This window comes from Pipistrellus hanaki, assembly GCF_964339955.1.
Source record: "Pipistrellus hanaki genome assembly, chromosome: 15".
NCBI lineage: Eukaryota > Metazoa > Chordata > Mammalia > Chiroptera > Vespertilionidae > Pipistrellus > Pipistrellus hanaki.
In genome coordinates this window covers 51,687,719-51,713,956 of record NC_140517.1, presented here as the reverse complement: position 1 = coordinate 51,713,956, position 26,238 = coordinate 51,687,719, and the positions used below count along the sequence as shown (strand labels likewise).

At 63.1% G+C, this 26,238-nt stretch overlaps 4 protein-coding genes across 6 annotated transcripts; 1 reads left to right on the top strand and 3 right to left on the bottom strand.

Moving 5' to 3' along the window:
- Window positions 1-2,582: 2,582 nt before the first annotated feature.
- Window positions 2,583-3,905, bottom strand: RNF225 (ring finger protein 225). The gene has a single exon (XM_084906562.1). It carries the CDS (start codon window positions 3,760-3,762, stop codon window positions 2,710-2,712), a length of 1,053 nt encoding a protein of 350 aa, XP_084762688.1. The 5' UTR covers window positions 3,763-3,905; the 3' UTR covers window positions 2,583-2,709.
- Window positions 3,906-4,668: 763 nt separating this feature from the next.
- RPS5 (ribosomal protein S5) lies at window positions 4,669-10,315 on the bottom strand. The gene is made up of 6 exons (XM_084906617.1): window positions 10,197-10,315; window positions 9,465-9,573; window positions 5,847-6,056; window positions 5,628-5,756; window positions 4,862-4,960; window positions 4,669-4,781 (listed from the first exon to the last, which is right to left on the bottom strand). Exons 2-6 carry the CDS (start codon window positions 9,570-9,572, stop codon window positions 4,713-4,715), a joined length of 615 nt encoding a protein of 204 aa, XP_084762743.1. The 5' UTR covers window position 9,573; window positions 10,197-10,315; the 3' UTR covers window positions 4,669-4,712.
- Window positions 10,316-13,461: 3,146 nt separating this feature from the next.
- On the top strand, window positions 13,462-19,772 carry A1BG (alpha-1-B glycoprotein). Its single transcript, XM_084906420.1, has 8 exons — window positions 13,462-13,525; window positions 13,612-13,647; window positions 13,811-14,092; window positions 15,377-15,649; window positions 16,064-16,357; window positions 17,320-17,610; window positions 19,049-19,318; window positions 19,593-19,772. The coding sequence occupies exons 1-8, from the start codon at window positions 13,492-13,494 to the stop codon at window positions 19,598-19,600; spliced, it is 1,488 nt and encodes a 495-aa protein (XP_084762546.1). The 5' UTR covers window positions 13,462-13,491; the 3' UTR covers window positions 19,601-19,772.
- A 654-nt stretch (window positions 19,773-20,426) lies between these two features.
- Window positions 20,427-26,217, bottom strand: ZSCAN22 (zinc finger and SCAN domain containing 22). 3 transcript variants are annotated; one of them, XM_084906417.1, is made up of 3 exons: window positions 26,126-26,217; window positions 24,631-25,065; window positions 20,427-23,823 (listed from the first exon to the last, which is right to left on the bottom strand). In XM_084906417.1, exons 2-3 carry the CDS (start codon window positions 25,040-25,042, stop codon window positions 22,772-22,774), a joined length of 1,464 nt encoding a protein of 487 aa, XP_084762543.1. In that variant the 5' UTR covers window positions 25,043-25,065; window positions 26,126-26,217; the 3' UTR covers window positions 20,427-22,771. The 3 variants fall into 3 exon arrangements, with proteins under 3 accessions (XP_084762543.1, XP_084762544.1, XP_084762542.1); XM_084906418.1 differs by having other exon boundaries at window positions 25,975-26,200; XM_084906416.1 differs by having other exon boundaries at window positions 25,982-26,200.
- Window positions 26,218-26,238: the final 21 nt, after the last annotated feature.

Below are 26,238 nucleotides of genomic sequence, written 5' to 3'. Positions count from 1 at the left end.
CCCTTGACCAGAATCAAACCCAGGATCCTTCTTTCTGTGGGCTGGCGCTCTACCCACTGAGCAACACTGGCCAGGGCTATCACAGTGTAAGTGTGATACAAGGCAAGGCCAGGGGTAGGAGAGAATGATTCAGAGATCCTACACTGCGGCCGGCCTTGGGGTCAGAGGAAGCAGAGGACAGGAATGCTCTCGGAGCCCCTAGGAGAGCCGTGTGGACACCGGACTTCTTGGGGGATGGACCCTAAGACTCTAGGACGTCCACCTGCGGAGCTGTGAGGGCCTGTGCCGGGTTCTCGGGAACAGAGCCGGTGGAAGGATGCGGCTCCCGCCTGGCCGGCCCCTCCCTGCGGGGCAGGCCCCGGGTGACACGGGCTCACAGGTATGGGGCTCGGGCTGGTCCCGGGAGACACTCCTGGGTGCCCTGCTGCTCCCACCCACAGGAGCCCGCCAGCTGCCGGGTCCCGCGGGGGGGGGGGGGGGGGGCGGGTGTCCAGGGCACTCCTGGGCGGCTCCCTGGTCCTGCCAAGGCTGCCTCTCTTCTGTCACAATGGTAAACTCATTTTGGTAATAATGTCTTACATTTACCGAGAAGATACTTTCATTTCCATTTTTGCCTTTTTAAAAAAATATATTTTATTGATTTTTTACAGAGAGGAAGGAAGAGGGATTAAGAGAGTTAGAAACATCGATAAGAGAGAAACATCGGTCAGCTGCCTCCTGCACGCCCCCACTGGGGATGTGCCCGCAACCAAGGCACATGCCCTTGCCCGGAATCGAACTGGGACCCTTCAGTCCACAGGCCAACGCTCTATCCACTGAGCAACACCGGTCAGGGCTCTCTCTCATCGTTGATGTCTCTCTCCCTCTCCCTTCCTCTCTGAAATCAATAAAAATAGGTTTAAAAAAAGAAAAGGAAGAGCTGGGTGCCCACCCACAACGCACAGCACCCAATGGGGCTCCGTGAGGCAGGATGGGGCTCCGGGGCCGGAGGTGGGGCAGGTGACTCGTGTTTAGCTCCTGCAGAGGGAGGCTGCCACCTGCCTCCTCCGCGGTGACTAAGCCAGGAAGGCTTCTGGGAGGAGGCGGCCGGGAACCTCTGACTGCCCTCCCCGGAGGTGACTGTCCACAGGGAGCCAGCAGGAAGGGGCACAGCTGGTCCCAAGGGTGGAATGGATGGAGATGGGGTGATGGGGGCATGATGAAGGTCCATGAACAACCCCCCCACCCCCAAAATCAGGTGGCATTGGCCCAGAGGGCAATGGTGGCCTCAGTGAGCCTGGTGACACAGGCCCCGGTCTCTGCAACCAGGCCGCCACCGCGGCTCGATGTCTGAGCACCGACCTAGGAGCCAGGAGGTTCCGTTCCCGGTCAGGGCACAGGCCCAGGTTGCAGGCTCCATCCCCATTGGCGGGGCGGGGGGGAGAGGATCAATAATAAATATAAAGAGCCCTAGCTGGTATTGCTTAGTGGATAGAGAGGGTTGGCCTGTGGACAGAGGGGCCCTGGGTTCGATTCTGGTCAAGGGCACGGGCCCAGGGTTGCAGGCTCGATCCCCAGAGGGGGGATCAATAATATATATAAAGAGCCCTGGCTGGTATTGCTTAGTGGATAGAGCGTTGGCCTGTGGACAGAGGGGTCCCGGGTTCGATTCTGGTCAAGGGCAGGGGCCCAGGTGGCAGGCTTGCTCCCCAGAGGGGGACGTGCAGGAGGTAGCAGATGAGTGACTCTCGCTGCTGTTTCGCTGCCTCTCTGCAGTCAATCACAGACACAGAGAGGCCAGGACCCGCAGGGGAAGCTGAGGCTTCCCGCCTGGCAGCTGGGTATCTAGCACCCGGCCGGGGCTCGAACCCCTAACCGTGGCGCATCAGGAGAACTTCTGAGCTACCTCACCCGCCCCCTCTGCCTGCAACCTGGGCTCAGTCCCCTCGGCCCCCACCTGTCTCCCAGGTCCCTGGACCTCCCTGCGCTGGCCCAGCCTGCAGGCACAGAGCAGACAAACCACCACCTGGCGGGTCAGCAGCCGATCTGTTCCCCTCCCTGCTTCCTTCAGAGCCTTCGGCCCTTGGGGCCCCGGATGCTCCCCAGGATGACTGTGGGTCAGGGGGTGCACTCCAGGGACCCATGTGAGGACCAGCGTTGGGGTGCCCCTAACAAGGCCCCCTGCAAGGCGGAGGGGTCCCACAGGGATGAGGACCAGGTATCCCACTTCACTCAGGAGCGCCTGCCAGCAGGTCTTTTATTTTAATCCTCTCCCGAGGACATTTTCCCGTTGATTTGTAGAGCGAGTGGGAGGGAGAAGGAGAGAAAAACATGGATTGGTTGCCTCCTTCACGCGCCCCCACGAGGGCACCCCGACAGGACAGGGCCCAGGCCAGGCCGAGCGGAGCCTGCACCCAAGGAGCGTGCCCTGAGCCACGTGACCAAACGCCGGACCCTGCTGTCCGCAGGCGCAGGCTCTAACCACTGACCCACACTGTCCAGGGCCCAGCACAGTCTTCATAAAGATGGGTGCCCGCAGGGGTCAGGGTCAGGGGTTGCTTCCTTGGTGAGGGGGGTGGTCCGTGTCCGGTGTGGCGTGTGGTGACCCCTCTGGAGACCTGGTTCCTGCAGGCGCCTCCAGGGAGGGGCGGGACGGTGGCGAGGGGTTGGTGGGGCCCCAGGAGGGCGCGGGGTGCCCGGGGCTGGCGTCCGGCTCTGCCAGAGGCGGGTTCACTGCGCCCCCCGCCCCCGCCACCGGCCCCACATCCCGCCGGGGGGGCCGCCGCGCTCTCCGCCCCACGCTCGGCCCCCGGGCCCGGCCCGCGCGCCCTCCGCCTCCAGCGCGTTCTTGGGGCCCCCCGTTGGGTCCGGCGCGTCCTCGGGGCCCCCCGTTGGGTCCGGCGCGTCCTCGGGGACCCCCGTTGGGTCCGGCGCGCCCCCGGGGCTCCCGGGAGGGTCCGGTGCGTCCAGGTCCCGGCCGGCGGGGGCCCCCGGCGTCCAGGCGGCGCTCCAGGGCGCGCCGGGCTCGGGCGGCGGCGGGGCCCAGGAGAAGCCGTGCGCGGGGGCGAGCGCCACGAGCTGCGGGCGCGCGGCGGCGGCGGCGGCGGAGGAGGAGACGGCGTGCGGGATGAGGAAGAAGAGGTAGACGCCCGACACCACCAGCCCCGCGGCCACGAGCGCGGCGAGCGCCACGGCGGCGTTGAAGGCCCAGGTGGGGCTGTCCAGCGTGAGGCGGCGGGACAGCGGGCGGCCGAGGCGGCGCGGCGGCGGCGGGGGCGCGGCGGCGCGGGCCTTGCGCGGCGCGGGCGGCGGGCGCAGGTACAGGAGCCCGCGGCGCCGGTCGAAGCGCACGGCGGCGGCGGCGGCGGGGGCCCCGCGGGGCAGCAGGCCGGCCGGCGTGGGCAGCGCGGGCAGCCCCCCGCGCGGGCCCAGGCGCGTGGGCGCGCGGCACACCGGGCAGGCCAGCGCCTCGCCGCCGCCCGCCGTGGCCAGCGACAGGCGCGCCAGGCACTCGAGGCAGAAGACGTGGCCGCAGTCCAGGCGCTTGGGCAGCTGGAAGGCGCCGTCGAAGGGCGACACGCAGATGAGGCACTCGGCGGGGGACGCGGGCGGCAGGATGGGGCCCGGGCTGCCGCCGTCTTCGTCCTCCTCCTCCTCGTCCTCCGTCCCCGGCGTCTGGCCCGGGGCCGGGGAGCGCGGCGCGGAGAGCGCGGCGGGGGAGCCGGGGCCGGAGGCCGGCGGGGCCCGCGCGCGGCGCAGCCAGGGCGGCCTGGGGCAGGGCATCCGGACGGGCCTGCGGGGAGGTTGGTGGGCGGACGGGCTGGGGACCGGACGCGCCCGGGGGTCCGCGCAGGTGAAGCCGGACGTGGGGGGCTCCCCCCGAAGATGGGCGCTGAGGGGACCGGGCGGTTGACAGGCGTGGGGAGGGCGGGACCCAGAGCCCGGAGCGCAGGGACCGGGGACGGAGCAGGGGTCTCACCACAGGGAAAGGGCCCCACGGAGACCCCAGGCGCCAGGTGCCTTCCTACCTGGGGAGCCTCCTCCGGTGCCAGGCCAGTTCTGGCCCCGATCCCCGGCCCAGCGGCCGAGGAACACCGCGCGCCCCGCCCTGTGGGAGGGGCCCGGGCGGAGCCACGCCCTCGGGGTCCGGCTGGACCCGTCGGACCGCTCGCCACGCCCACCGGCCGGATGTCTGGGGGCGGCGGGCAGGCGATGGCGCAGGTGGAGCCTGCCGCCCAGGTGAGTGATGTGCCCCCACCTCCTCCAGGTGAGCTCCCCACCCGGAGGCATGGGCGCAGGGGTGGCGGGAGGCGGCGCCCCCTGCAGCTGCCTGGCTGGGCTGCGGCCCGACCACAGAAGGGGGGTCTGGAGTCTGTGGGTGGGAGGGGCGCTGACGCTCAGGGAGCTGCACACGGTCTCCCTTTACCCCCCAAGACAAAGCTGGAAGTGGCCACAGCAGCACCCACCAAGCCCTCCCAGGCCAGGCCGCCTCCGTGAGGACACCCCATTTCCATCCAGCGGAGAAAGGCGGGTGGCCAGCCCGCACCCTAACCCGCTCCCCGCTGCCATGGGTCCGAGTCAGGCCTTCCCTGGGGAATGCAGGCCCCAAGACTGCCCAGACAGTGATCAGCTCCTCAGGAGGTGGGGACCCCAGCTCCCGAGACCCCAAGGACGGACAGCACACAGGCAGGCGGTGCGCCCGGAGGCAGACGTTTATTAGAGCCGCGGCCGGATCAGCGGTTGGACTTGGCCACGCGCTCCAGCTCGTCCTTCTTCTTGATGGCGTAGGAGTTGGAGGAGCCCTGCGGGAGGCAGGGTCAGTTAGCTCCCGGCGGGGCGGCCCCCCGCTCGCCCCCCTCCTCCCCGCCGTGCCCTCGCCCACCTTGGCCGCGTTGATGAGCTCGTCGGCCAGGCACTCCGCGATGGTCTTGATGTTCCGGAAGGCGGCCTCGCGGGCGCCCGTGCACAGCAGCCAGATGGCCTGGGGAGCACAGGGCGGCTCAGCCCGGGGTGGACACCCTCCCCCAGGCTGGGCCGGGCTGGGGCCGGGGAGGGCTGGCGACCAGTGCCCCCAGGTGGCCTGCTGCCGGGAGTGGGGTCAGACTGGGGCCACAAAAGCAAGTGTAGACACTAAAGGCCTCCGATTCCTGGAGACTGCACGAACAAGTGTGCCCCTGGGCCCGGGATGGAGCAGCTATAGGGCTGGGGATGGCGGCACAACCAGGACAGAGGGAGCCCTAGTTCCTCGGCTGCTGTTACATTCCTCGGGGGACAGCGGGCTCTAACGTCCATGTTCTCTGAGAACCTCATCAGCGGGTCCTCCCGGACACCCAGGGACACACACACACACACACACACACACACACACACACGATGACAAACCATACACCAGAATCAAAGGGCACCTCAGCCCAAGGCCGCCCAAAGGTCCAGAGCTGGGAGCGGAATCCCAGCCGCACGGGCAGGAATCCAGGAAGACTTCCTGGAGGAAGTGACACTCCAGGTAAAGCATGCGCCTGGGTGACCTCCCCACTGGCCCAGCTGCCCAGGCAGGATCGGAGGCCCGGCCGCCGTGCCGCCCAGCCCCAGGGCCGCCGCCCGCCCGGCCCCCGTGCCCACCCAGCCCCGGGGCCGCCCCCCAGGCCCACCTGGTTCACCCGGCGCAGTGGGGACACGTCCACCGCCTGGCGCCTCACGGTCCCGGCGCGCCCGATGCGGGTGGAGTCCTCGCGGGGGCCACTGTTGATGATGGCGTTCACCAGGACCTGCAGGGGGTTCTGGGGGGGGGGGGGGGGCGCGTGAGCCCGAGGCAGGTCTGCGGTTGCCCGAGGCCCTGCAGGACCCGGAGGGAGGCCCGGGCCGCCTACCTCGCCGGTGAGCAGGTGGATGATCTCGAAGGCGTGCTTGACGATGCGCACCGTCATGAGCTTCTTGCCGTTGTTGCGGCCGTGCATCATCATGGAGTTGGTGAGGCGCTCCACGATGGGGCACTGCGCCTTGCGGAAGCGCTTGGCGGCGTAGCGCCCGGCGCTGTGGGGCAGGTACTTGGCGTACTTCTCCTTCACCGCGATGTAGTCCTGGGGGGGCGAGGGGCCGAGAGAGGGGGCGTCAGGGGGAGGGACCAGAGGGTGGGCGGCCCCGAGCCTGTGGGGTCCGCGGTGGGCGGCTGTCGTGGGCGGGGGCAACCCCTCTTCCGGTTTTGCTTCAAAAGGACCTCAAACCACACACGGACGTTTTGGAACAGACCCTGCTGTGGTTTGGGGCCGCCTGTGTGCTGAGGGACGGTTAGCAGGAGGAGCCCTCTAACCTTTGAAATGGCTGTGTTTTAAAATACTTAAAAAAAAAAAAAATTTTAGCGAGAGGAAGGGAAAGGGAGAGACTAACAAACATTGATGCGACCGACAGGAACACGGATCGGCTGCCTCTGTGAGCTCCCCACAGGGACCGCGCACAGAATGCGGCATGTGCCCTACCAGGAAGCAAACTGGAGAGGCTTGGTGCATGGTTGACGCTCAGCCAACGGAGCCCCAACAGCCAAGGCTCAAAAGTGTATTGTTTTTGCTTTTAATGGATTGGTTCAGAGGAGGGAAACACTGACTGGCTGTTACTTAGGCATTCACCGGTTGACTCTCTTGTGTGCTCTGCCTGGGATCAAACCGGCAGCCCTGGCCTCTGACGCTCTAACCAGCTTGTTTAAAGAATCACAGAGAGCCGGGACCGGGAGCGTCGGCCTTCGGACTGCAAGGTCCTGGGTTCGATTCCGGGCAAGGGCATGTACCTTGGTTGCGGGCACATCCCCAGTGCGGGGTGTGCAAGAGGCAGCTGATTGATGATTCTCTCTCATCGATGTTTCTAACTTTCTATCCCTCTCTCTTCCTCTCTGTGAAAAATCAATAAAAAACATTAAAAAAAAAAAAGAATCACAGAGAACCCTTTCTACACAGACATTTCCCCAGAAAACACCAGAACGTCGGGGAGGAGTTGGGACCAGGAACTCCATAGTCCTTCGATGAAGCACGCCCAGGGACTGTGACACATGAGAACAGAACCCAGCAATGCCTTTCTAAGGATGCAGACGGGGCTGGCATCTCAGCCGCTCAGTGCCATCCGCTCCACCAAGGCTGAGGGCTCCGTCTCTGTTCAGGCCTCACACAGGAATCAACCAATGAACGAACAATTGGAGCAGCCGGCCAGCATGGCTCAGTGGTTGAGCATCAATCAACCAGGAGGCATCGGATCAATGTTTCTCTACCTCCCTTTCTGAAATCCATAAAAAATATATATTTTTAAAAACTGGCACAATTGGGGAGGGTATGTATGGGGGGGGTAAGATATGTACACAGATAATAATTTAATAATAATAAAAAAAATTGGCACAATTGAGTTTCTCTCTGAAGTCAATAAAAAATTGAAAACGTAATAAAAACACAAGCAGAAACAGGGAAAGGACGGGGGATGCTGACACTGGGGTGAGGCAGGTGCCTGGGCAGATAAACCTGCGGACACAGCCGTGCCATCGAGGGTCCAGTCCATGTGCCCGGGCCCAGGGCGGAGAGAAAACCTGGGCCCACAATGGCACCTGCTGCCCCGGCAGAGCGAACACAGGTGTGACACGTTCCCAGGGCCGCACACACACAGGACAGAGCCCGCGGGCGGCCGAGACGAAATGCTCACTACGCCGTCCTCCAGTTTTGCAGACCTGCAGAGCAGTCCATGAAGGACACATCCCACAGACATGCGGGTGAAAAAGCTGGCTCTTTGTAAGCAGGGGGCTCAGCCCCACCACACACACAGAGGCAACAAAAATGCTTCTTTTAAACAAGGGGCAGTAAGATATAACCCAACCTGGTTTCATTCATCTCTGCACAGTCTGTCACAAAGTAATTTCTTTCGTTTTGTAAAGGGCCCACAGAGCAATACTGAGGCCAAGTGTGGGGGTGAGGGACCCTGGGAGGACTCCAATTTCAAACCTCAAAACCCAGTACAGCTGCGCAGACTGACTGTCAGGAGTGCAGACAGACTTAAGAGTCAAATGGCAGAATCAAAGGAGCAGGTACCACTCCAACCCATTGCTCAGGGTCTGGGTTTGACTCCAGGTCAAGGGCACACACTCAGCTGCAGGTTCCCTGGCCCCAGTAGGGGGCATGGGTGGGAGGCAGCCAATTGATGTGCCTCTCAAACTTTGTTATTTTTTTCTCTCTCTAGAAATCAATGAAGATAGCCTAGGCGAGGATTTTTTTAAAAATAAGTAAGAAGAGTGCCACAACCATTCAACAGGGGAAATGCCCTTTAACCAAGTTTCCTTGGAAACAGGCATGCAGCGTATAGAAGAGATTTAAATGACAAACACTCTGTGGCCCAAGTTTGTTAAATAAAATGCGCAGAACTGAAAACAAGCAAAACCAGAAGGTGTTGGGACCAATGGATTTCCACGGGCAAAAGAATGTTGGACCCTCGCACTTTAGATTATGGGTTATGTGCATTTTACTACAGAAGCTGCAGGGCCCCGGCCCCAGGCTCAGCCGGCTGAACCATCAGCGGACACCAAAGGGCTGTGGCTCAGTCCCTGGTGGTGGGTGGCACGCACAGCAGGCAACCATGGGTGTTTCCTTATTTCTAAAACCAGTAAGCAGCCCAGCTGGTGTGGCAGTGGGTTGAGCGTTGACCTATAAACCAGGAGGTCAGGGTTCGATTCCAGGTCAGGGCCCAGGCCTGGGTTGCAGGATCCATCCCCAGTGTGGGGCGTGTAAAAGGCAGCTGATTGATGATGATTCTCTGTTTCTCTTCTACTCTGAAATCAATCTATATGTGTATATACATATATATGTATGTATATTTTAAAAAATGTATTTTATTGATTTTTTAGAGAATGGGAGAGGGAAAGTTAGAAACATAAATGAGAGAGAAACATTGATCCAAACCGGCTAGGGCTTCATTATTATTTTTTTAAATGTCTTTTTATTGAAAAAAAAATATATATATGTATATATGTATGTGTGTGTGTGTGTGTGTGTGTGTGTGTGTATATATATATATATTCCCCTTTTGCCCTAACTGGTGGATAGAACATCAGCCTGGGGACTGAAGGGTCTCAGATTTGATTCCGACTAAGGGCATGTACCTTGGTTGCGGGCACATCTCCAGTAGGGGGTGTGCAGGAGGCAGCAGATTGATATTTCTAACTCTCTATCCCTCTCTGTAAAAAAATCAACAAAATATATTTTTAAAAAATAACAATGAAATCGATGAGCATACCCTCCTGAGAACATTAAAAAAAACAACACGAAACTCTAGCAGCCTCTGCACCGCACACAAGGAAAAACGGATCCGGAGAGGGGGGTTGGAGGGGTGTGGTCCCTCTCACCTGTCATTTCTTCAGCTCAGCACGGACCCGCAGGACAGCTCCACATCCCCAGTGCCCGCCCCCTGAAAGGCCCCCCTCGCGCCCCAACCCCGAGCTGGGCCCCACCCGGGAGCCCCCTCACCTGCAGGGAGATGTCATTGATCTGCACGTCGTCGGTGCTCCATTTGCCGAACAGCTTGATGTCGGGCGTCTCGGCCACCGCGGGCGCCGCCGTCTCCCACTCGTTCATCCTGGGGGCGGAACCGCAGGGCCCGGCTCACCGCCTGGGACCTGGGGCGGCCTGGGAGGCTGCGCCCACTCCCTGAGCCATGGAACGGGGGCCCCAAGGCGCGGGCCATGCCCGAGGCCCCGGCATGGCACCCTTGCAGTGCCAACCCCACCCCCGGGTTCCAGGAGCTCCGCGCCCCTGCGGGAGCCAACAGCATGGACTCTGCTTCCCCCTGAGCAGAACCGACTCGTTCTCTGCCATCAAGGGGATGGCTGCGCGGAGCCAGGCCGAGCCGATGGCCGCGTCCGGCACTAACGGGCACGGGGGGGGGGGGGGGGCTGTAATTAACGAGAAACCGTGTGCAGAGCGGAGGGCACATCGTGCACCCCGGAATAGCGGGGACCCCTTGTGTCAACGTGGGGTCGCACAGGCCGATCCACACTCCGTGGCCCGGCGGCGAGCAGAGCTACGGCGGCCGGCCGGGCTCCCACTGCTCCCCGCGCTCCTCGTGTCCCTCCGCACGTTTCCCGGAAAGAGAGGCGAGCGAGGGCTCCCACGGGAACACCCCGTTCTCGGGGCCAGCCCAGGGCTCCCCTGGAAGCTCAGGGGCGCCCATCGGACCCCCGGACCCCGCGGCGGCCTCACCTTAGCGTGCAGCCGGGGCGTCTGGGGCGTCTTGGTCGCTCGGCGTGGACCACGCGCTCCGCTGACACAGACAGGAAAAGGCCGCGGGTCGCGGGCCTGCGCTTTTAACAGGAGCGAACACTTCCGGGTCACCGGGCTGGCGACGTAAACCAATCCGGAGCAAGAATGGAAAGACGTCATCGGCAAACGCGCGGAAAGCGTGAATTGCGGACGCATGCGCACATGCAGAAGCGTGCCCACTAGCAAGCCTGGCGGAAATCTGGCATCTAGTACCGGCCCGGCCTTGAGGGATCCTGCGCAAGCGCAGAGGCCACCTTGAGGCCGGCGCCGACATGTCTACTGAGGGCAGGCGTCCCGCGAGCGTTCGCTGCCGCGTTCGGCCTCTGATTTCTCATCCCACCTGATGTTCCGAGCGGGGCGAGTCGGTCGGGCATCATCTCATTTTTCGTGGTGTCCGCTTCGCCGGCACACACACAGCCACACAGGCTCGGGAGGCGGCGTGGGGTTCTGTGATGACGACTGCCTTCCGCTGGTCCCGGCCGCCGGGCGCGCGCGCGTTTGCGCATGCGCGTGCTGCACCACGCGTGGGGGGTCCCCTTCCCCTCACTCGCGAGCTCGGGGCTGCTGCGGGCCTGCGTCCCAGGGAGGAGACGTTTTCCCGTTCAGCCGCACCCATCACCCAGACCGGACCCCCTCCGTGGCTTCTCCTCCATCCCCGTTATTCTGTGGGCCCAGGGATGCGCCCATGGGTTGCTAGGCAACAGGCCACGCCCCCTCGGGTCCCTCTGGAGCCGGAGTGGATGCTGAGGTCCCTGGACCGGTGCTGGGAGTCGGCTTGGTGGTGGTGACCCCGACCTCTTTGCAGCCAAACCCAGTGCCCCGGAGGCCATCGTGGAGAGCAAGTGCCAGCTCTTCACCCACACCCACAGCTCTTTTTAAAAATATATATTTTATTGATTTTTTACAGAGAGGAAGGAAGAGGGAGAATTAGAAATATTGATCAACTGCCTCTTGCACACTCCCCACTGGGGATATGTCCACAACCAAGGTACATGCCCTTGACCGGAATCGAACCCTGGACCTTCCAGTCCGCAGGCTGATGCTCTGTCCACTGAGCCAAACTGATTAGGGCTGGATCTACAATATTTTTAAAAAATGTTTTTAAAATATCTTTTATTGATTTTTTACAGAGAAAAAGGGAGAGGGAAAGAGAGTTAGAAACATCAACCAGCTGCCTCCTGCACACCCCCTACCGGGGATGTGCCCACAACCAAGGTACATGCCCTTAGCCAAAATTGGTTTGGCTCAGTGGATAGAGCAAAAGGTCCCAGGTAGGGGGTGTGCAGGAGGCAGCTGATCCATGTTTCTCTCTCTCATTGATGTTTCTAACTCTCTATCCTTCTCCCTTCCTCTGTTAAAAAATCAATAAAATATATATTTTTTAAAAAAAGGCCATGGCCAGTTTGGCTCATTGGATGGACCGTCGGCCTGCGGGCTGAAGGGTCCTGGGTTCGATTTCGGCCAGGGGCACATGTCTGGGTTGTGGACTTGATCCCATTGGGGGTCATGCAGGAGGTAGCTGATCAATGCTTTTCTCTCAGAATTGATGTTTCTATCTCCCTCTCCCTCTCTCTTCCTCTCTAAAATCAATAATATATATATATATTTTTAAAGTATTACAAAAAAACAAATAAAATATATTTTAAAAAATAAGTTAAAAAAAAAAAGAAAGAAATGGTCCCAGCGTTTGGGGATCACTCAGGCATTCCCCAGCTCCGAACAAGGGCAGGGGGGGCAGACAGCCTGGTACCTGACTTGAAGCCACGCCCCCCCTCCCTCCCCCCACAGGAGTCTATGTTGAAGAAGTGGCATTAGAAGAAGTTAAAGTTTAAAAAATTTGGCTCTCCAGAGAAATTTGGCAGCTGCCGGCACATTGTCCCCCCGCCCTGGGGGCCCTGGCCTCTGACCCCTGGGGCTCGGGAGGGAGGTCACACCCCTGGGGGCCCTGGCCTCTGACCCCTGGGGCTCCGGAGCGAGGTCACGCCGGTGCTGGCCGACCGGGGCCGGCTGTTGTGCAAACCGGGACACGAGGCCAGCAGCCGTGACCCCTGATTCCCGGGAAGCCCTGAGATGGGGTTCGGGCAGGCCTCCAGGTCCCGTTGTCCCTCCGCCCGGAGCACGGAGCCCTGGCCGCCTGCCGGCGGGGTCTGGGCCCCAGCTGGGGGTGGGGGGGATTCCAGAATGCACAGTTACCCAAGCCCTGGTGCCCCCAGGGGTGCCCCTGAGACACATGGGCACATGCCCTCCTGCTGCTCGTGGCCTCCCTGTGAGCGGCCCCGGCTCACTCTGTGGCTCCCGTTGTACCAGGAGGAAGGGGGTGCGAGGGTCCCCCCGATCCTCAGTCCTGGCTGAGGGGCCCCTTTCCCCGGGTGGAGACGCAGGGCTCTCGGTGGACGGTGGCAGGGAGCCACGGGCACCCTGGGTGTGGGGGACAGGGCTGCCTGGGCACACAGGCGGGGGTTCGAGTGCTGGTGGCCCGTCCTGCTGAGTCAGAACTGCCCGGTGGGAATTCAGTGCCTGCAGCATTCGTGGGCCGTGGCCGGACACGCTGCCCAGGATTCCCGTAAAGAGCGTCCGGGGCCCTGGCCCGTGTGGTTCAGTGGATAGAGCATCGGCCTGCGGACTGAAGGGTCCCAGGTTCGAGTCCGGTCAAGGGCATGGACCTTGGTTGCGGGCACATCCCTGGGGCAGGGGGGGGATTGTGTGGGAGGCAGCTGATCGATGATTCTCTCTCATCGGTGTTTCTGACTCTCTGTCCCTCTTTCTTCCTCTCTGTAAAAAAATCAATAAAATATATTTAAAAAGAAGAAGGAAGAAAAAAATGAAAAGAAAAAAGAAACATCCATGATGAGGGAGAATCATGGATCGGCTGCCTCCTGCACGCCCCCTTTCTGGGAATCAAGCCCCCAACCCAGGCCTGTGCCCTTGAATGGGAATCGAACCCGGGACTCTTCAGTCCACAGGCCGACGCTCTATCCACTGAGCCAAACTGGCTAGGGCCGTTCTTTATTGTTTATTCTTAACTTAGCTCTTTTTTTAGTGTATTTACTGTTGCTTAGGTTCCTGGAGCTGCAGGGCTTCTCCCTGCCAAGCCCCCCCCTCTGCACACATCCACCCACACACACGCCCCTGGCCTTGGGGAGGACAAACAGCAGGAGGGGTCAGTGACCCGCTGCCCCCTCCCTCCTCCCTCAGGCCTTATGACCGCCCTGGCCAGCCGGACGGGGCTCACACCATGTTCACGCTGGCCACCGTGCTGCTGCTCTGGGGTGAGGCGCCTGGGCCTGGGTCCCCTGGGCGGAGGGAGAGGGCGGGAAGGGGCCAGAATGGGGGCCTCACGGGTCTGTCCCCACAGGTCTCTCCCTGGGCCCAGCGGCCGAGGCGGCCACATGTGAGTCGGGGCCTGGGCTGGGACGGTGTGGGGGAGTGGGGGGACCTAGGACGGTGTGGGGGAATCCCAGGGTACACGGGGCCCTGGGGACGGTGGGAGCACACAGGGGGGGGGTGCCCTGTCCCCCTGCCTGGCTCTGACCTCCGCGCCCCCACACACACAGTTGTTGAGACCCGCCCGGACCTGTGGGCCGAGGCCGGCTCGCTGCGGGAGCCCTGGGCCAACCTGACCCTGGTCTGCCAGGCGCAACTGCCCACCTCGGAGTTCCACCTGTTCAAGGACGGCGTGTCCGTGGGGCAGGTGCACCTGGATGAGTGGGCCATGAAGTGGCGCTTCCCGCTGGGGACGGTGTCGGAGGGCCTGCAAGGCCTGTACCGCTGCCGCTGCGCCCTGGGCTCCGACGGCTGGACCTCGCTGAGCAACCCGGTGGAGGTGACGGGGCCAGGTGAGTGGGGGCTCCCTCCTTCCCTCCCTCCCCACTGCCCTTGTCGGACCCCCTGCCCCTGAGCAGCTAGAGGGCTTTGGGCAGGACCCTGGCATTGCTGAGCCTCAGTTTCCCCGTCTGTAACATGAGGTGGTTTCTGTACCCACCCCAGAGGGTTGGTGAGGAATAAAATAACTGAGTTCCCAGAAAGGGCTTAGGATAGGCCTGGCACACAGTAGGGACTGTCATATGCCTTCTTCCTCTCTCTCTCTCTCTCTCTCTCTCTCTCTCTTTTTTATTTATTTATATTTTTTTACAGAGAGGAAGAGAGAGTTAGAAACATTGATGAGAGATAATCATCTATCAGCTGCCTCCTGCACACTCCCTACCTACTGGGGATGTAACCCACAACCGAGGTCCATGCCCTTGACCGGAATCGAACCCGGGACCCTTCAGTCCACAGGCCGCCGACGCTCTATCCACTGAGCCACACCGGCCTCGGCCATTCCTCCTGTCTTATGTCCCTGTCCCTCCCTCCCTGGCTCCCTCTATGTATTTATCTACCCCAGGTAATAAAAGGCTAATATTCAAATCAACCAAATGGCAAGACGATGGGTCACTATGACACACACTGACCTCCAGGGGGCAGGCAGATGCTCAATGAGGGGAGCTGGCCCCTGGGAGTCAGGGCACTCCCACAGGGGGAGCTCGGCTCTCCCGGAAGCCAGGGAGCCTCTCCCAGCTCCTCCCGCCTCCCAGGCAGCACTAAGGACTTCAGACTGCCGGCTTCCGCCCACTCCCCTCGGGCCTAAGCCATCAGCTGGCATCCCCTGAGGGCTCCCGGCCTGCGAGAGGGTGCAGGCCAGATGGAGGGACCCTCCCCGAGGGCAGGAATTTCGTGCACCCGGCCTGTAGTTTATTATAGCACCAGAGGCCCGGTGCACCAATTCGGGCACAGGTGGGGTCCTGCCCGCCTGGCCCCAATCCGGCAGCTCAGAGCTGGGCCTGCTGGGAGGAGCTGGCAGGAAGTTGGCTGGGGGCCTTACCCACAATTGGGGCCCAGGCCGGGAAGGGCTCTGGGCCAAGCAGGGTGATGGAGGCCCATCAGGGGCAGGAGGCCAGGGGGAGAGGCTGCAGGGAGGCTGTCTGGCCACCTGCCCTTTATGAGGGTGGGGCCAGCTGGGGGGCGGGGCTGATGGTGGGGGCCCCTCGGGGGGCGGGGCCTGGAGGGAGGGGCTCCAGGGCCAGCCGCCCAGGTCACCCCAACACCCTCCCTTCACCCCCTCTCCCCCTCTCTGCCCGCAGGGACCCTGCCCGCGCCCAAGCTCTCCAGCTCGCCCGTGGCCTGGGTCACGCCGGGCCTGACCACCACGCTGCTGTGCCGGGCGGGGCTCCTCGGGGTGACCTTCCTGCTGCAGCGGGAGGGGGACCCCCAGTTCCTCGAGGTGGCCGAGGCCCCCCGGGACGCCCAGGCCAACTTCCGGGTGCTCAGGGCCGGCAACTACACCTGCAGCTACCGCACCCACGAGGGCGGCACCCCCTCTGAGCCCAGCGCCCCTGTGGCCGTGGAGGACATGGGTGAGCCCCGGAGGGGACACCCGGAGGGCTGCCTGGAGGAGGCGGCTCCTGCAGGCCAGAGGGGACTGGAGGCTGCAGGCTGGGGATGGGGGACAGGGGGTGGGGGACCCCAGTGCCCCCGTGGCCGTGGAGGACATGGGTGAGCCCTGGGGGGGACACCCGGAGGGCTGCCTGGAGGAGGCGGCTCCAGAGAACAGAGGGGACTGGAGGCTGCAGGCTGGGGATGGGGGACAGGGGGTGGGGGACCCCAGTGCCCCCGTGGCCGTGGAGGACATGGGTGAGCCCTGGGGGGGACACCCGGAGGGCTGCCTGGAGGAGGCGGCTCCAGAGAACAGAGGGGACTGGAGGCTGCAGGCTGGGGATGGGGGACAGGGGGTGGGGGACCCCAGCACCCAGCGGCCCCCTGCCTTGCAGCCCAGCCGCCGGCGCCCAGGCTGAGCGTGGGCAGGGTCGGGGAGGCGGCGGTGCTGGCCCCCGGCGAGAAGTTCTCGCTGAGCTGCAAGGCCCCCCTGGACGGCGTGGAGTTCCAGCTGCGGCGCGGGGGCCAGGAGGAGCGGAGCGGCTACAGCTGGGGCACCTACCCCGACCGCATCACCTTCGAGCTGACGGCCCGGGACGCCGGCCTCTACACCTGCCGCTACCGGCTGCGCGAGGAGGGCGCCGCCTGGTCCCCGGACAGCGCCCCCGTGGAGCTGCTGCTGAGCGACGGTGCGCGGGGCCCCGTGGGGCGGGGAGGGGGGGGGGTGCCCCGGCTGGAGGACAAAACTTCTCCCTGCCCTGGTCTGCTCGCTTTCTTTATTTAAAAACATATATTTTTACTGATTTTTTACAGAGAGGAAGGGAGAGGGATAGAGAGTTAGAAACATCCATCAGCTGCCTCCTGCACGCCCCCCATTGGGGATGTGCCCGCAACCAAGGTACATGCCCTTGACCGGAATTGAACCTGGGACCTTTCAGTCTGCAGGCTCTAGTCACTGAGCCAAACTGGTTGTATATGTAATAATAATAATAATAATAATATATATATATATATATATATATATATATATATATATATTGCAATAATAAGCAATAATAATATATATTATATATATTGCAATAATAATATATATATTGATTTTAGACAGGAAGGGAGAGAGAGTCTGAAGCATCCATGAGGAGAGAGAATCATGGACCGGCTGCCTCCTGCACGCCCCTGACCGGGGATGGAGCCCACAAACTTGGCATGTGGCCTTGACCAAAGTCCAACCCCGGACCCTCCAGTCCGTAGGCCTGTGTTTTATCCACTGAGCCACACCGGCTAGGGCTCTTTTATTTAATTTATTTTTTAATCTATTGTCATTGATCTCAGAGAGGAAGGGAGTGGGAGAGAAATCCATGGGGACAGAGAATCAGGGACCACCGGGGGATGGGGCCTGGGAGCTGACCTGTGACCTCGGGGAGCTGACCCTGTGACCTCGGGGAGCTGACCCTGTGACCTCGGGGAGCTGACCCTCTGACCTCGGGGAGCTGACCCTGTGACATCGGGGCTCCTGGGTCGGGGCTCGGCCTTGGAGCCAGGCCGCCGGGTTGCAGACGAGCAGAGGGGCCGGGAGGCCGGGGAGGCCCGGGTGGACGCAGGGGCGGATGGAAGGGCAGACGGAGGGTAACGGTCCCCCCTCGCCGCGCAGGCTCGCTGCCGGCGCCCACGCTCTCCGCCCAGTCCAGCACCCCGGGCGTCGGGCGGGGCACGCGGGTGCAGCTGCGGTGCCGGGCGCCCGGGGCCGGGCACCGCTTCGCCCTGGTGCAGGAGGACCGGAGCGGGCGCCGCGTGCGGGGCGTCCAGAGCCCGGAGGGCCCCGAGGCCCGCTTCGAGCTGCGGGACATGTCGCCGCTGGACTCCGGCAACTACAGCTGCGTGTACGCGGGCCCCGCGCCCGCCGGCTCCGCGCCCAGCGGCGCCCTGGACCTGCGGTGGGACGGTGAGGCCCGGGGTCCGCGGGGCGCGGGGGGCGCCCCACCGGCTCTGCACCGCCCGAGCCTCAGTGTCCCCGTGCCGTCTGTTAACAATATAAATATTCTCATTTTACTTAATATTCATTTTATTATGTCTTAATTTAATTTTTTATTCTTACTTTTGAAAAATTGTCTGCCCTTTATTTATTTATTCTATTGATTTTTTACAGAGAGGAAGGGAGAGAGAAACATCCATCAGCTGCCTCCTGCACACCCCCTACTGGGGATGTGCCCGCAACCAAGGGACATGCCCTTGACCGGAATCGAAACTGGAACCTTCCAGTCCGCAGGCCGACGCTCTATGCACTGAGCCAAACCAGTTTAACCTCGGCTATTATTATTATTATTATTATTTTAAAAATATATTTTATTGATTTTACACAGAGAGGAATTGAGAGGGATAGAGAGTTAGAAACGTCGATGAGAAACATTGACCAGCTGCCTCCTGCACCCCCCCCCCCCCCACTGGGGATGTGCCCGCAACCAATGTACATGCCCCTGACCGGAATCGAACCCGGGACCTTTCAGTCCCCAGGCCGACGCTCTTCCACTGAGCCAAACCGGTTTCGGCTTATTTTATTTATAAAAAATCCTCACCTGAGAATATTTTCCCCATTGATTTTTTTTTTTTTTTAAGAGAAAGTGGAAAGGAGAGGGAGAGCCAGAGAGGAGCATCCGTGTGAGAGGAACACGCTGATTGGCGGTCTCAGGCACATGCCCTGACCCCGGACCGGGCTGGCGCCCTGGACTGAACCGATCCTGGGCCACTCTGGTCCGCAGGCGGGCTCTGCCCACTGGGAACTCCAGCGAGGGCTTTATTTACTCATGTATTTTATTGCCTTCAGAGAGGAAGGGAGGAGAGAGAGAGAAGCATCAGTGAATCACTGATCGGCTGCCTCCCCCACGCCCCTGACTGGGGATCGAGCCCGCAAGGTTCCCTGAGCGGGATTGGAACCCGGACCTCCTGGTTCCTGGGAGGACACACTCCCCGGGTCAGCAGCGGTGCTGGGGTCTCCCTGTGAGCCCCCCCACCGGGGCCTGTGCGCGGGGTGAAGGGTCATGGGTCCCCCGGGGCCCTGGGGTCGGCCTGTCCCTCCCGTGTCCTCACCCAGGTCCCCACAGGGCAGAGGCTGGGGCGCCCCATCTCCACCATCAAGCCTCCCTTCCCTCACCTGGGGCCCTGGGGCCACACGAGGGGACCCCCTCCCCCCCCAAACAGCAGCAGGACCGGCCCGGGCCCGGGGGACTCCCAGGGCCTCCGGCTGCAGGGACACAGGGGAGAGCGGTGGGTGGGGAGGGCCGGCTCCCCCCAGCCTGGGCCCCGGGGGGAGGGGAGGGCCTGGGCCCGGGGGTGGCTGCAGCCGGAAGGGGGGCTGACCTGCCGGACCCCGCCCGCCCCCCCAGGCCCCCTCCCCAAGCCGCGGCTGCGGGCCCTGTGGAGCGGGAAGGTGAGGCCGGGCCAGGACGCCGCCCTGCGCTGCGAGAAGCCCGTGGCCCACGAGTCCCTGGAGCTGCTGGCGGCCGGTGAGGTGGTGGCCTCGGCCTACGGCCCCTCCGAGGACCTGGTGCTCCCCTACGTGGGGCCCCAGCACGCGGGCAACTACAGCTGCCGCTACCGCTCCCGCTGGCCCCTGGTGTCCGAGCTGAGCGACCCCGTGGAGCTGCAGGTGGCAGGTGAGGCCCCCGGGCTCCGGGCTCCGGGTTCCTCCCCCTCCGCACCCCGCACGCCCGCCCAGCCCGCGCCCTCTGTGGGGCGGGTGTGCCCTGGGAAACAGCAGGTGCAAAGGCCCTGGGGCAGCGAGTGGCCGTGGGAGCTGGAGCGCCGGGAGGGAGGCCCGGGCAGGGCTGGGGGGCAGCCGACTCAGCTGCTTCCTTCCTGCGGGGCTGGGGGAGGTCTGCACCCAGGGCCTCCCCCTCCTACCATTTCTCTTTTGCCAATTTTTTCCAGAACCCTGATCCGGCTGCAGACCCGGGCCGCCGAGGGTGTCCTGGCCACACACACACACACACACCCGCTCTGCTCCTTCCTGCTGCTGCTGGCTGCACGCCCCCGGGTGGGGAGTGTGTGTGTGGAGGGGAGCAGCTCTCATCCCTCCTGGGAGTTAATAAATGTGAAAAGACTCTGAAACGCGTCTCCCGCCAGTGGCAGCCCTGCGGCAGGGCGGGTGCCCGGGCTGAGGGACCTGGGCCGGGACCCTGTGTCCAGAAGGGGGGCAGCGGGTGCTGGGTTGGGGACTCGAGGTAGAGGGGCCGAGGGTTGGTTTCAGGGTCCACCTTTTTCTTTTATTTTAAACGTTTTGATTTCAGAGAGGAGGAGAGAAACATCAGTGATGAGAGAGAATCGCTGACCGGCTGCCTCCTGCAGGCCCCTCACTGGGGATGGAGCCCACAACCCGGGGGTTGGACTGTGACCTCCTAGTTCATAGGTGATGCTCAACCACTGCGCACCGCCAGGCGGGGCTAGAGCCCACCTTTTTCCAGACTTTCTTCCTGCACCCGGATGCCTCCCGCCCTGGCTGCTGGGTAGGGAGCTGGGGGCTCCACCCTCTCCCACCTGAACCCACCCAGCCCCACCCAGGGAGGCAGTTGGGAGGCTGCACTTTGTGAGGCGGCCTCCAGGTGGCGGTGCTGGGCTGTGTCCCCGCCAAAGGCCAGGTCTCCCCTGTGGGAGGGATGGGACTCCCCTCTGTTCTCTGCCCCTCAGATCTGAGCCCCCTTTGCCCGTGGACACTCTGTGAAATCAACAAAAACACTGAGAATAAAGATCCTGGCCCTAGCCGGTTTGGCTCAACGGGTAGAGCATCGGCCGGGAGACCGAAGGGCCCCAGGTACAAGGCCACATACCTTGGTTGCTGGCTCAATGCCCAGCCTCAGGTCCGGGTACATGTGGGAGGCAGCCAAGGGGTGTCTCTCTCTCATACCGATGTTTCTCCTTTCCTTGCATTCTCTCTAAAAACCAATGGAAAAGTATCCCAGGTGAGGATTAAGAACAAAGACTCCTTCTCCTACCCGCCCTCCCCCCATTCACCCTCTTTCTGCTTTATTTATTTATATTTTTATTGATTTCAGAGAGGAAGAGAGATAGAAACATCAATAATGAGAATCATTGATGGGCTGCCCCCCTGCACGCCCCCTACTGGGGATCGAGCTCACAACCCAGGCCTGTGCCCTTGGCCGGAATCCAACCTGGGACCCTTCAATCCATAGGCCGATGCTCCATCCACTGAGCCAAACCAGCTAGGACCCTCCTGCTGCTGTAGACACTCACGGGCAGACACAGACCTGGAGATTCTGAGTGTCAGCTGGAGTCCACTCCTCAGTGACAGAGCTGGACGAGCTGAGCAGAGGGAGGTGGGGACGGACATGCTGGCCAGAGCCGGGCCAGGCCCTGGGTCAGGGGCCACACAGAGCGGGTGCCCCAGGTTGAGGGGGAGCCCCTTCTCCAGGTCCCCCTGCAGCCGGACTGCAGGCTCATGTCTGTCTCCTCCAAGACCCGCAGCCTGTCCCAGGCCCGAGTGGCCCTTTCTCTGGGATCCTATGTCCCATGTCTCAGAGTTCCTTCCTATGTCCACCGCTTGCTCTCCACCTGTCCGCCTCAGTGCCTTGTGGGTGGACATCTGTCTGCATCCAGGTGTGTCTGGGACTCTCGTGAAGATACTGATCTTTGTCTCCCAGGGGCTTAGCCTTCCTGTTCTCCTTGGTTGTTTTTTGTTTTTGTTTTTTTAAGTAGAATTTTATTGATTTCAGAGAGAAAGGGAGAGGCACAGATAGAAACATTAGTGATGAGAATAATTGACCGGCCTTCTGTGTATGGAGCTATAACCCGGGCAAGTGCCCTGACAGGGAATGGAACTGTGACCTCCTGGTTCATAGGTTGACACTCATCCTCGGAGCCAGGCAGGCCAGGCCCGGCCGGTAACGTTTTACTGAGGCCATCGAGTGCTGGGACCCTGGGACATCTGGTTGCTCTTGCCCTTGTGAAGCCCACGGTGGTGGGAGACAGCCCAGCACACACACACACACACGGACACGCAGCCGCCTGGGAAGGTGTCAGCCCCGGCCGTGCATCCAACCGACAGGCGTGGGGGCCTGCTGTGTCCCATGGGAACGCCTTTTGGGTCAGAGAACGAGACCTGGCCCTGCTCTTAGGAGCTCACGGCCCCTCGGGACACACGCTGCGCTCCAGAAGGCGTGACCCGGGTGGTGGGTGCAGAGAGGGGAGCCGCGGACACAGAGACAAAGGCACGTGAGCAGGAAACACGGCTTCTTTACGAGCTGCAAGTCGTTCCCCGTGGCCGGTGGGGCCGCATCGCGAATGCCCCCGAATGGCAGGCACGGGGGCTCGAGCTTCATCCCTGCGGGCCGGGCTGGGAACCATTTCCTACCATCGCAGAAAGGCGACCTCCTCGGTGCACGTGAGGTTCCCACGTGGAGAAAACAGCGGAGAAGAGCGCAGGCAGAACGCACGGGCTGGTGGGGAGTGGCAGGCAGGGCGGGCGCAGAGGAATGCCTCCCCGGGAGGGTCAGCAGCGCCCCCAGCGGCGGTGGGAGCAGGAGGCGGACTCCCAGCCGGCCTGGGTGTGAAGAGGCGGAGCAGCGGGTGGGAAGGCTCAGCTGGCTGGTGGCCTCAGTGGGTAGAGCGCTGGCCCTGCCACCCAAGGGTTCCACTCCCCGTCAAGGGCACGTCCGTGGGTTGCAGGTTCCTTCCTGGCCCTGGTTTGGCCGTGTGTGGCAGGCAGCCAATCCCTGTCTCTCTCCCATCGTGTTTCTCTCTCCCTCCCTCTCTCTAAAGATCAATGAAAAAATATCTTCGCATGAGCATTAACCAGAAAAGTAAAAATAAATAAAAAAACGAAAGGCACAGAGGTAGCGTGGGCAGTGTCCCCCCGGGCTGGGCAGGCGAGGACCCCGAGTGTGAACTTGGCCCAGATCATCACCCTGAGAACACCGAGTCCCGGCAGAGGCGCACCCCCTGCCCTGGCTGAGGACCAGCCCCAAGTCTGCCCTTCAGAACCTCCTCATTCCGGGGGAGTCCTCGGTGCCCCGCCCCCTCCTTCCTGACTCCTTGGGAACTCGGGGTCTCCCCTCCGCTCCAGGCTGCCAGGAGGCCGCCGCCCGGCGGGCCGGTCACCTGAGCGCGGGGCCGTGGGCCCGCAGGTGCGCCAGGAGGGCGGAGCTGCGGCTGAAGGCCTTCCCGCAGCTCCCGCAGCGGTGCGGCTTCTCGCCGGTGTGCACGCGCTGGTGCTCGGTCAGGGAGGAGCTCTGCGCGAAGGCCTTGGGGCAGGCCTGGCAGCGGTAGGGCCTCTCCCCGGAGTGGATGCGCAGGTGCCGGATCAGGGCCGAGTAGTCGCTGAAGGCCCTGTCGCAGGCCGGGCAGGCGTAGGGCCGCTCCCCGGTGTGCGTGCGCCGGTGCTGGGCCAGGTGCGCGCTCTGGCTGAAGGCCCGGCCGCAGGCGGCGCAGGCGTAGGGCCGCTCGCCCGTGTGCGTGCGCCGGTGCTGGGCCAGGTGCGTGCTGCGGCCGAAGGCCTTGCCGCAGTCCCCGCAGGCGAAGGGCTTCTCCCCGGTGTGGATGCGCCGGTGCTGCACCAGGTGGGCGGCCCGGCGGAAGGCGCGGCCGCAGTCCGGGCACGCGTGCGGCTTGGCCCCCGTGTGCACCATGCGGTGCTGGGCCAGGTGCGTGCTGCGGCCGAAGGCCTTGCCGCACTCGCCGCAGGTGTGGGGCTTCTTGCGGGCGTGGCCCCTCCGGTGCGCGGCCAGGGTCCCGGCGCTGGGGAAGGTCTCCCCGCGCTCCCCGCCCTCGGAGGGCGCCCGGTCCGGGTGAGTCTGCGGAGGGCCGGCGCCACCACCGTCCACAGGGCCGGGATCCACGGGGGAGGCGGCCTTGCCCGGCCAGGAGGCCTCTGACCACGCGCTGGGCATGTTCCCGGAGGCCCCGGAGTCACAGCTCGGCTGGTCCCCGAGCACCGCGTCGGGAGGCCCCGGAGCGGCCCCGAAACCCGTCTCCGAGGCGCAGGGCTCGGTCCAGACGTCCCCCGGGCGCCCCGCCGTCCCTTCCGCACTCATCGGGGGTCCGAGGGCGTCCCCGAAGCCGGGTCCCAGGGCCTGGGCGGCCGAGTCCACCTCCTCCGAGTCGCTGTGCTTGCAGCTCGCCCCGGGGGGCTCGGCTCCTGGCTTCCAGCCTGAAACAGGGGAGCCGCAGCGTCAGGCCTGGGGCATCGGCCTCCGGGGCATCAGCCTCGGACCGGCCTCCCTCCGAGAGGGGCCCTGTGGGCCGCTCCTGGCACACCAGCTGGGCACTGGGTCACTGCTGAGAGCCTCCAATCCCCTCAAAACCCACCCCACCTAATTCCAAGGTGGGAGAGAGAGAAAAACATGGACGTGATAGACATTGACATGAGAGAGACACATGGACTGGCTGCCCCCCTCACATGCCCCAACCCCGGGCAGGGATGGAACCTGCCACCCTCCAGTATGCAGGCCCCGCTCTAACCATTGAGCAACACCAGCCTGAGTCTGAGACCTGGCCTTCCCATGGTGCTGGGCGGGCAGAGTGTGGCTAAGGGCACCTGACTTGGCCTACCCTTGATGGGAGCTCAGAGCCTGGGTTCTGGGAGGATCCCAGGAAGGAGGAGTGAGGAGGAGGCCCCGGGCCTGCCGCTGGCCAGCCCTGGGGGCCATGGCAATCCGACCCTCGTCTAGCCCCAGTTTCCTAGTCTGTAAGGAAGGAAGAACACACCGAGTCCCCTCTGGCCCCCCCAGGCTGCTGACCGATAACAGGCTTCCAGTGTAACTGGTGCAAGGTCACATCACGAGCTCAGAGAGGTTGAGCCACTTGCACAAGGTCACACAGCAAGTGGCCAAGCTGGGGTTTTGGCTGTAGAATCTCGCCCTTGAATCCCACAGAGGACCCCCTGAGCTCCCCCATTACATACAGCCCGGCCCCTGCCTGGGGAGTCCGGTGAACACTGCCCGCCGCCGCCCCTCACCTTTCCGGTCCAGCGCCCGTGTCAGATCCTCCACCAGCGCGGCGGCCTCCTTGCCGCTCCGGGGGCACTGGGCTCCCACCCAGGCCTGGACCTCGGGGGGCAGCGCGCCCAGGAACTGCTCCAGCACCAGCAGCTCCAGCATCTGCTCCTTGGAGTGCGCCTCGGGCCGCAGCCAGCGGCGGCACAGCTCGCGGAGCCGGGCCAGGGCCTCGTGCGGGCCGGACGCCTCCTCGTAGCGGAAGCCCCGGAAGCGCAGGCGCGCCGCCTCCTCCTCCTCCTCCTCCTCCTCCTCCTCCTCCTCCTGGGGGCGGGCCGCGTGGGGCAGGCTGGCGTCCTCATCCTCCACCTTCACCCGCAGGACGCCGTCCGGGTCCCAGGGCGCCGGGCTCAGGGGGGGCTGGGGGGTGGCCATCGGGCAGGAGCACGGCAGCCTGTCTGCAGGGAGATCAGAGTGCGGTCAGGAGGGCAGATGCTGGCCTGGGGCCTGGGACATGAGACTCGATCTCAACAGGAAACAGATCCTCAAAACAGACTCGCTCTCACAGGAAACAGATCCTCAAAACAATCAGGGCAGCTCGTTTGGTGTGGCTCAGTGGTTGAACCGAGAGGTCGAGGTTCGATTCCCAGTCAGGGCACATGCCCGGTTTCGGGCTAGATCCCCAGGGTGGGGCGTGCAGAAGGCAGTCCATCAGTGGTTCTCTCTCACTGCTGATGTTTCTGTCTTCCTCTCCCTTCCTCTCTGAAATCAATAAAAGTATTCTAAAAAGATAATCAGCCAAAACTGGTTTGGCTCATTGGATAGAGTGTCAGCCTGCGGACCTGCAACCACTTGGTGTCGGGGAGGCCGCCCCAACCAGCCGAGACCCGGCCAGGGCCAGACACACACAATCCCTGCCACACACAGAACACTAAACACACAACCCGCTGGGGGGCGTGGCTCGGGGTTGAGATTTGACCTATGAACTAGGAAGTCCTAGGTTTGATTCCGGGTCAGGGCACAGGTCCGGATGGCGCAGGAGGCAGCTGATCAATGATTCTCATCGTTGGCGTTTCTCTCTCTCTCCTCTCCCTTCCTCTCAGAAATCAATAAAAATATTTAAAAATAGATAAACACACCGACTCGGGGCACATCCCTTCTGGGTCGCAGCCTCGGCCAGGACCCTGGGGAGGTCACGCGAGGTCAGCCACCCGCCCAGCCTCTCAGGTCACACACCCGCCACGGCCTCCCACGCCCCCCGTGGGCGCCGCACACCCGGCGGGACGGTCACACCCCCGCCCCCCCCACCGGGGGACCCCGCGCCCCGGGCTGGGGTAGGCCCCTCGCGCCCCGTCAGGGGGCCCCACCGCGGACCAGTCAGTCCTGCGCTCGGTCCGTCCATCGGTCCGGCGCCCCGGAAGTCAGACCCTCACACCGGCCGTCCGCCCGCGGCCGCGTCCAGCACGTCTGGCTTTGGGGCGCAGCGAACGCTCGCGGCGGGCGCCCCCTCGGACCCACCTCACGGAGGGGCGAGGGGACACTTCCGGGGGCGGACGCATAGGCGCCCTACTGAGGAGCCCGCCAGCGCGTCCAAATGCCAGGACCACAACTCCCAGAATGCGCCACGCAGC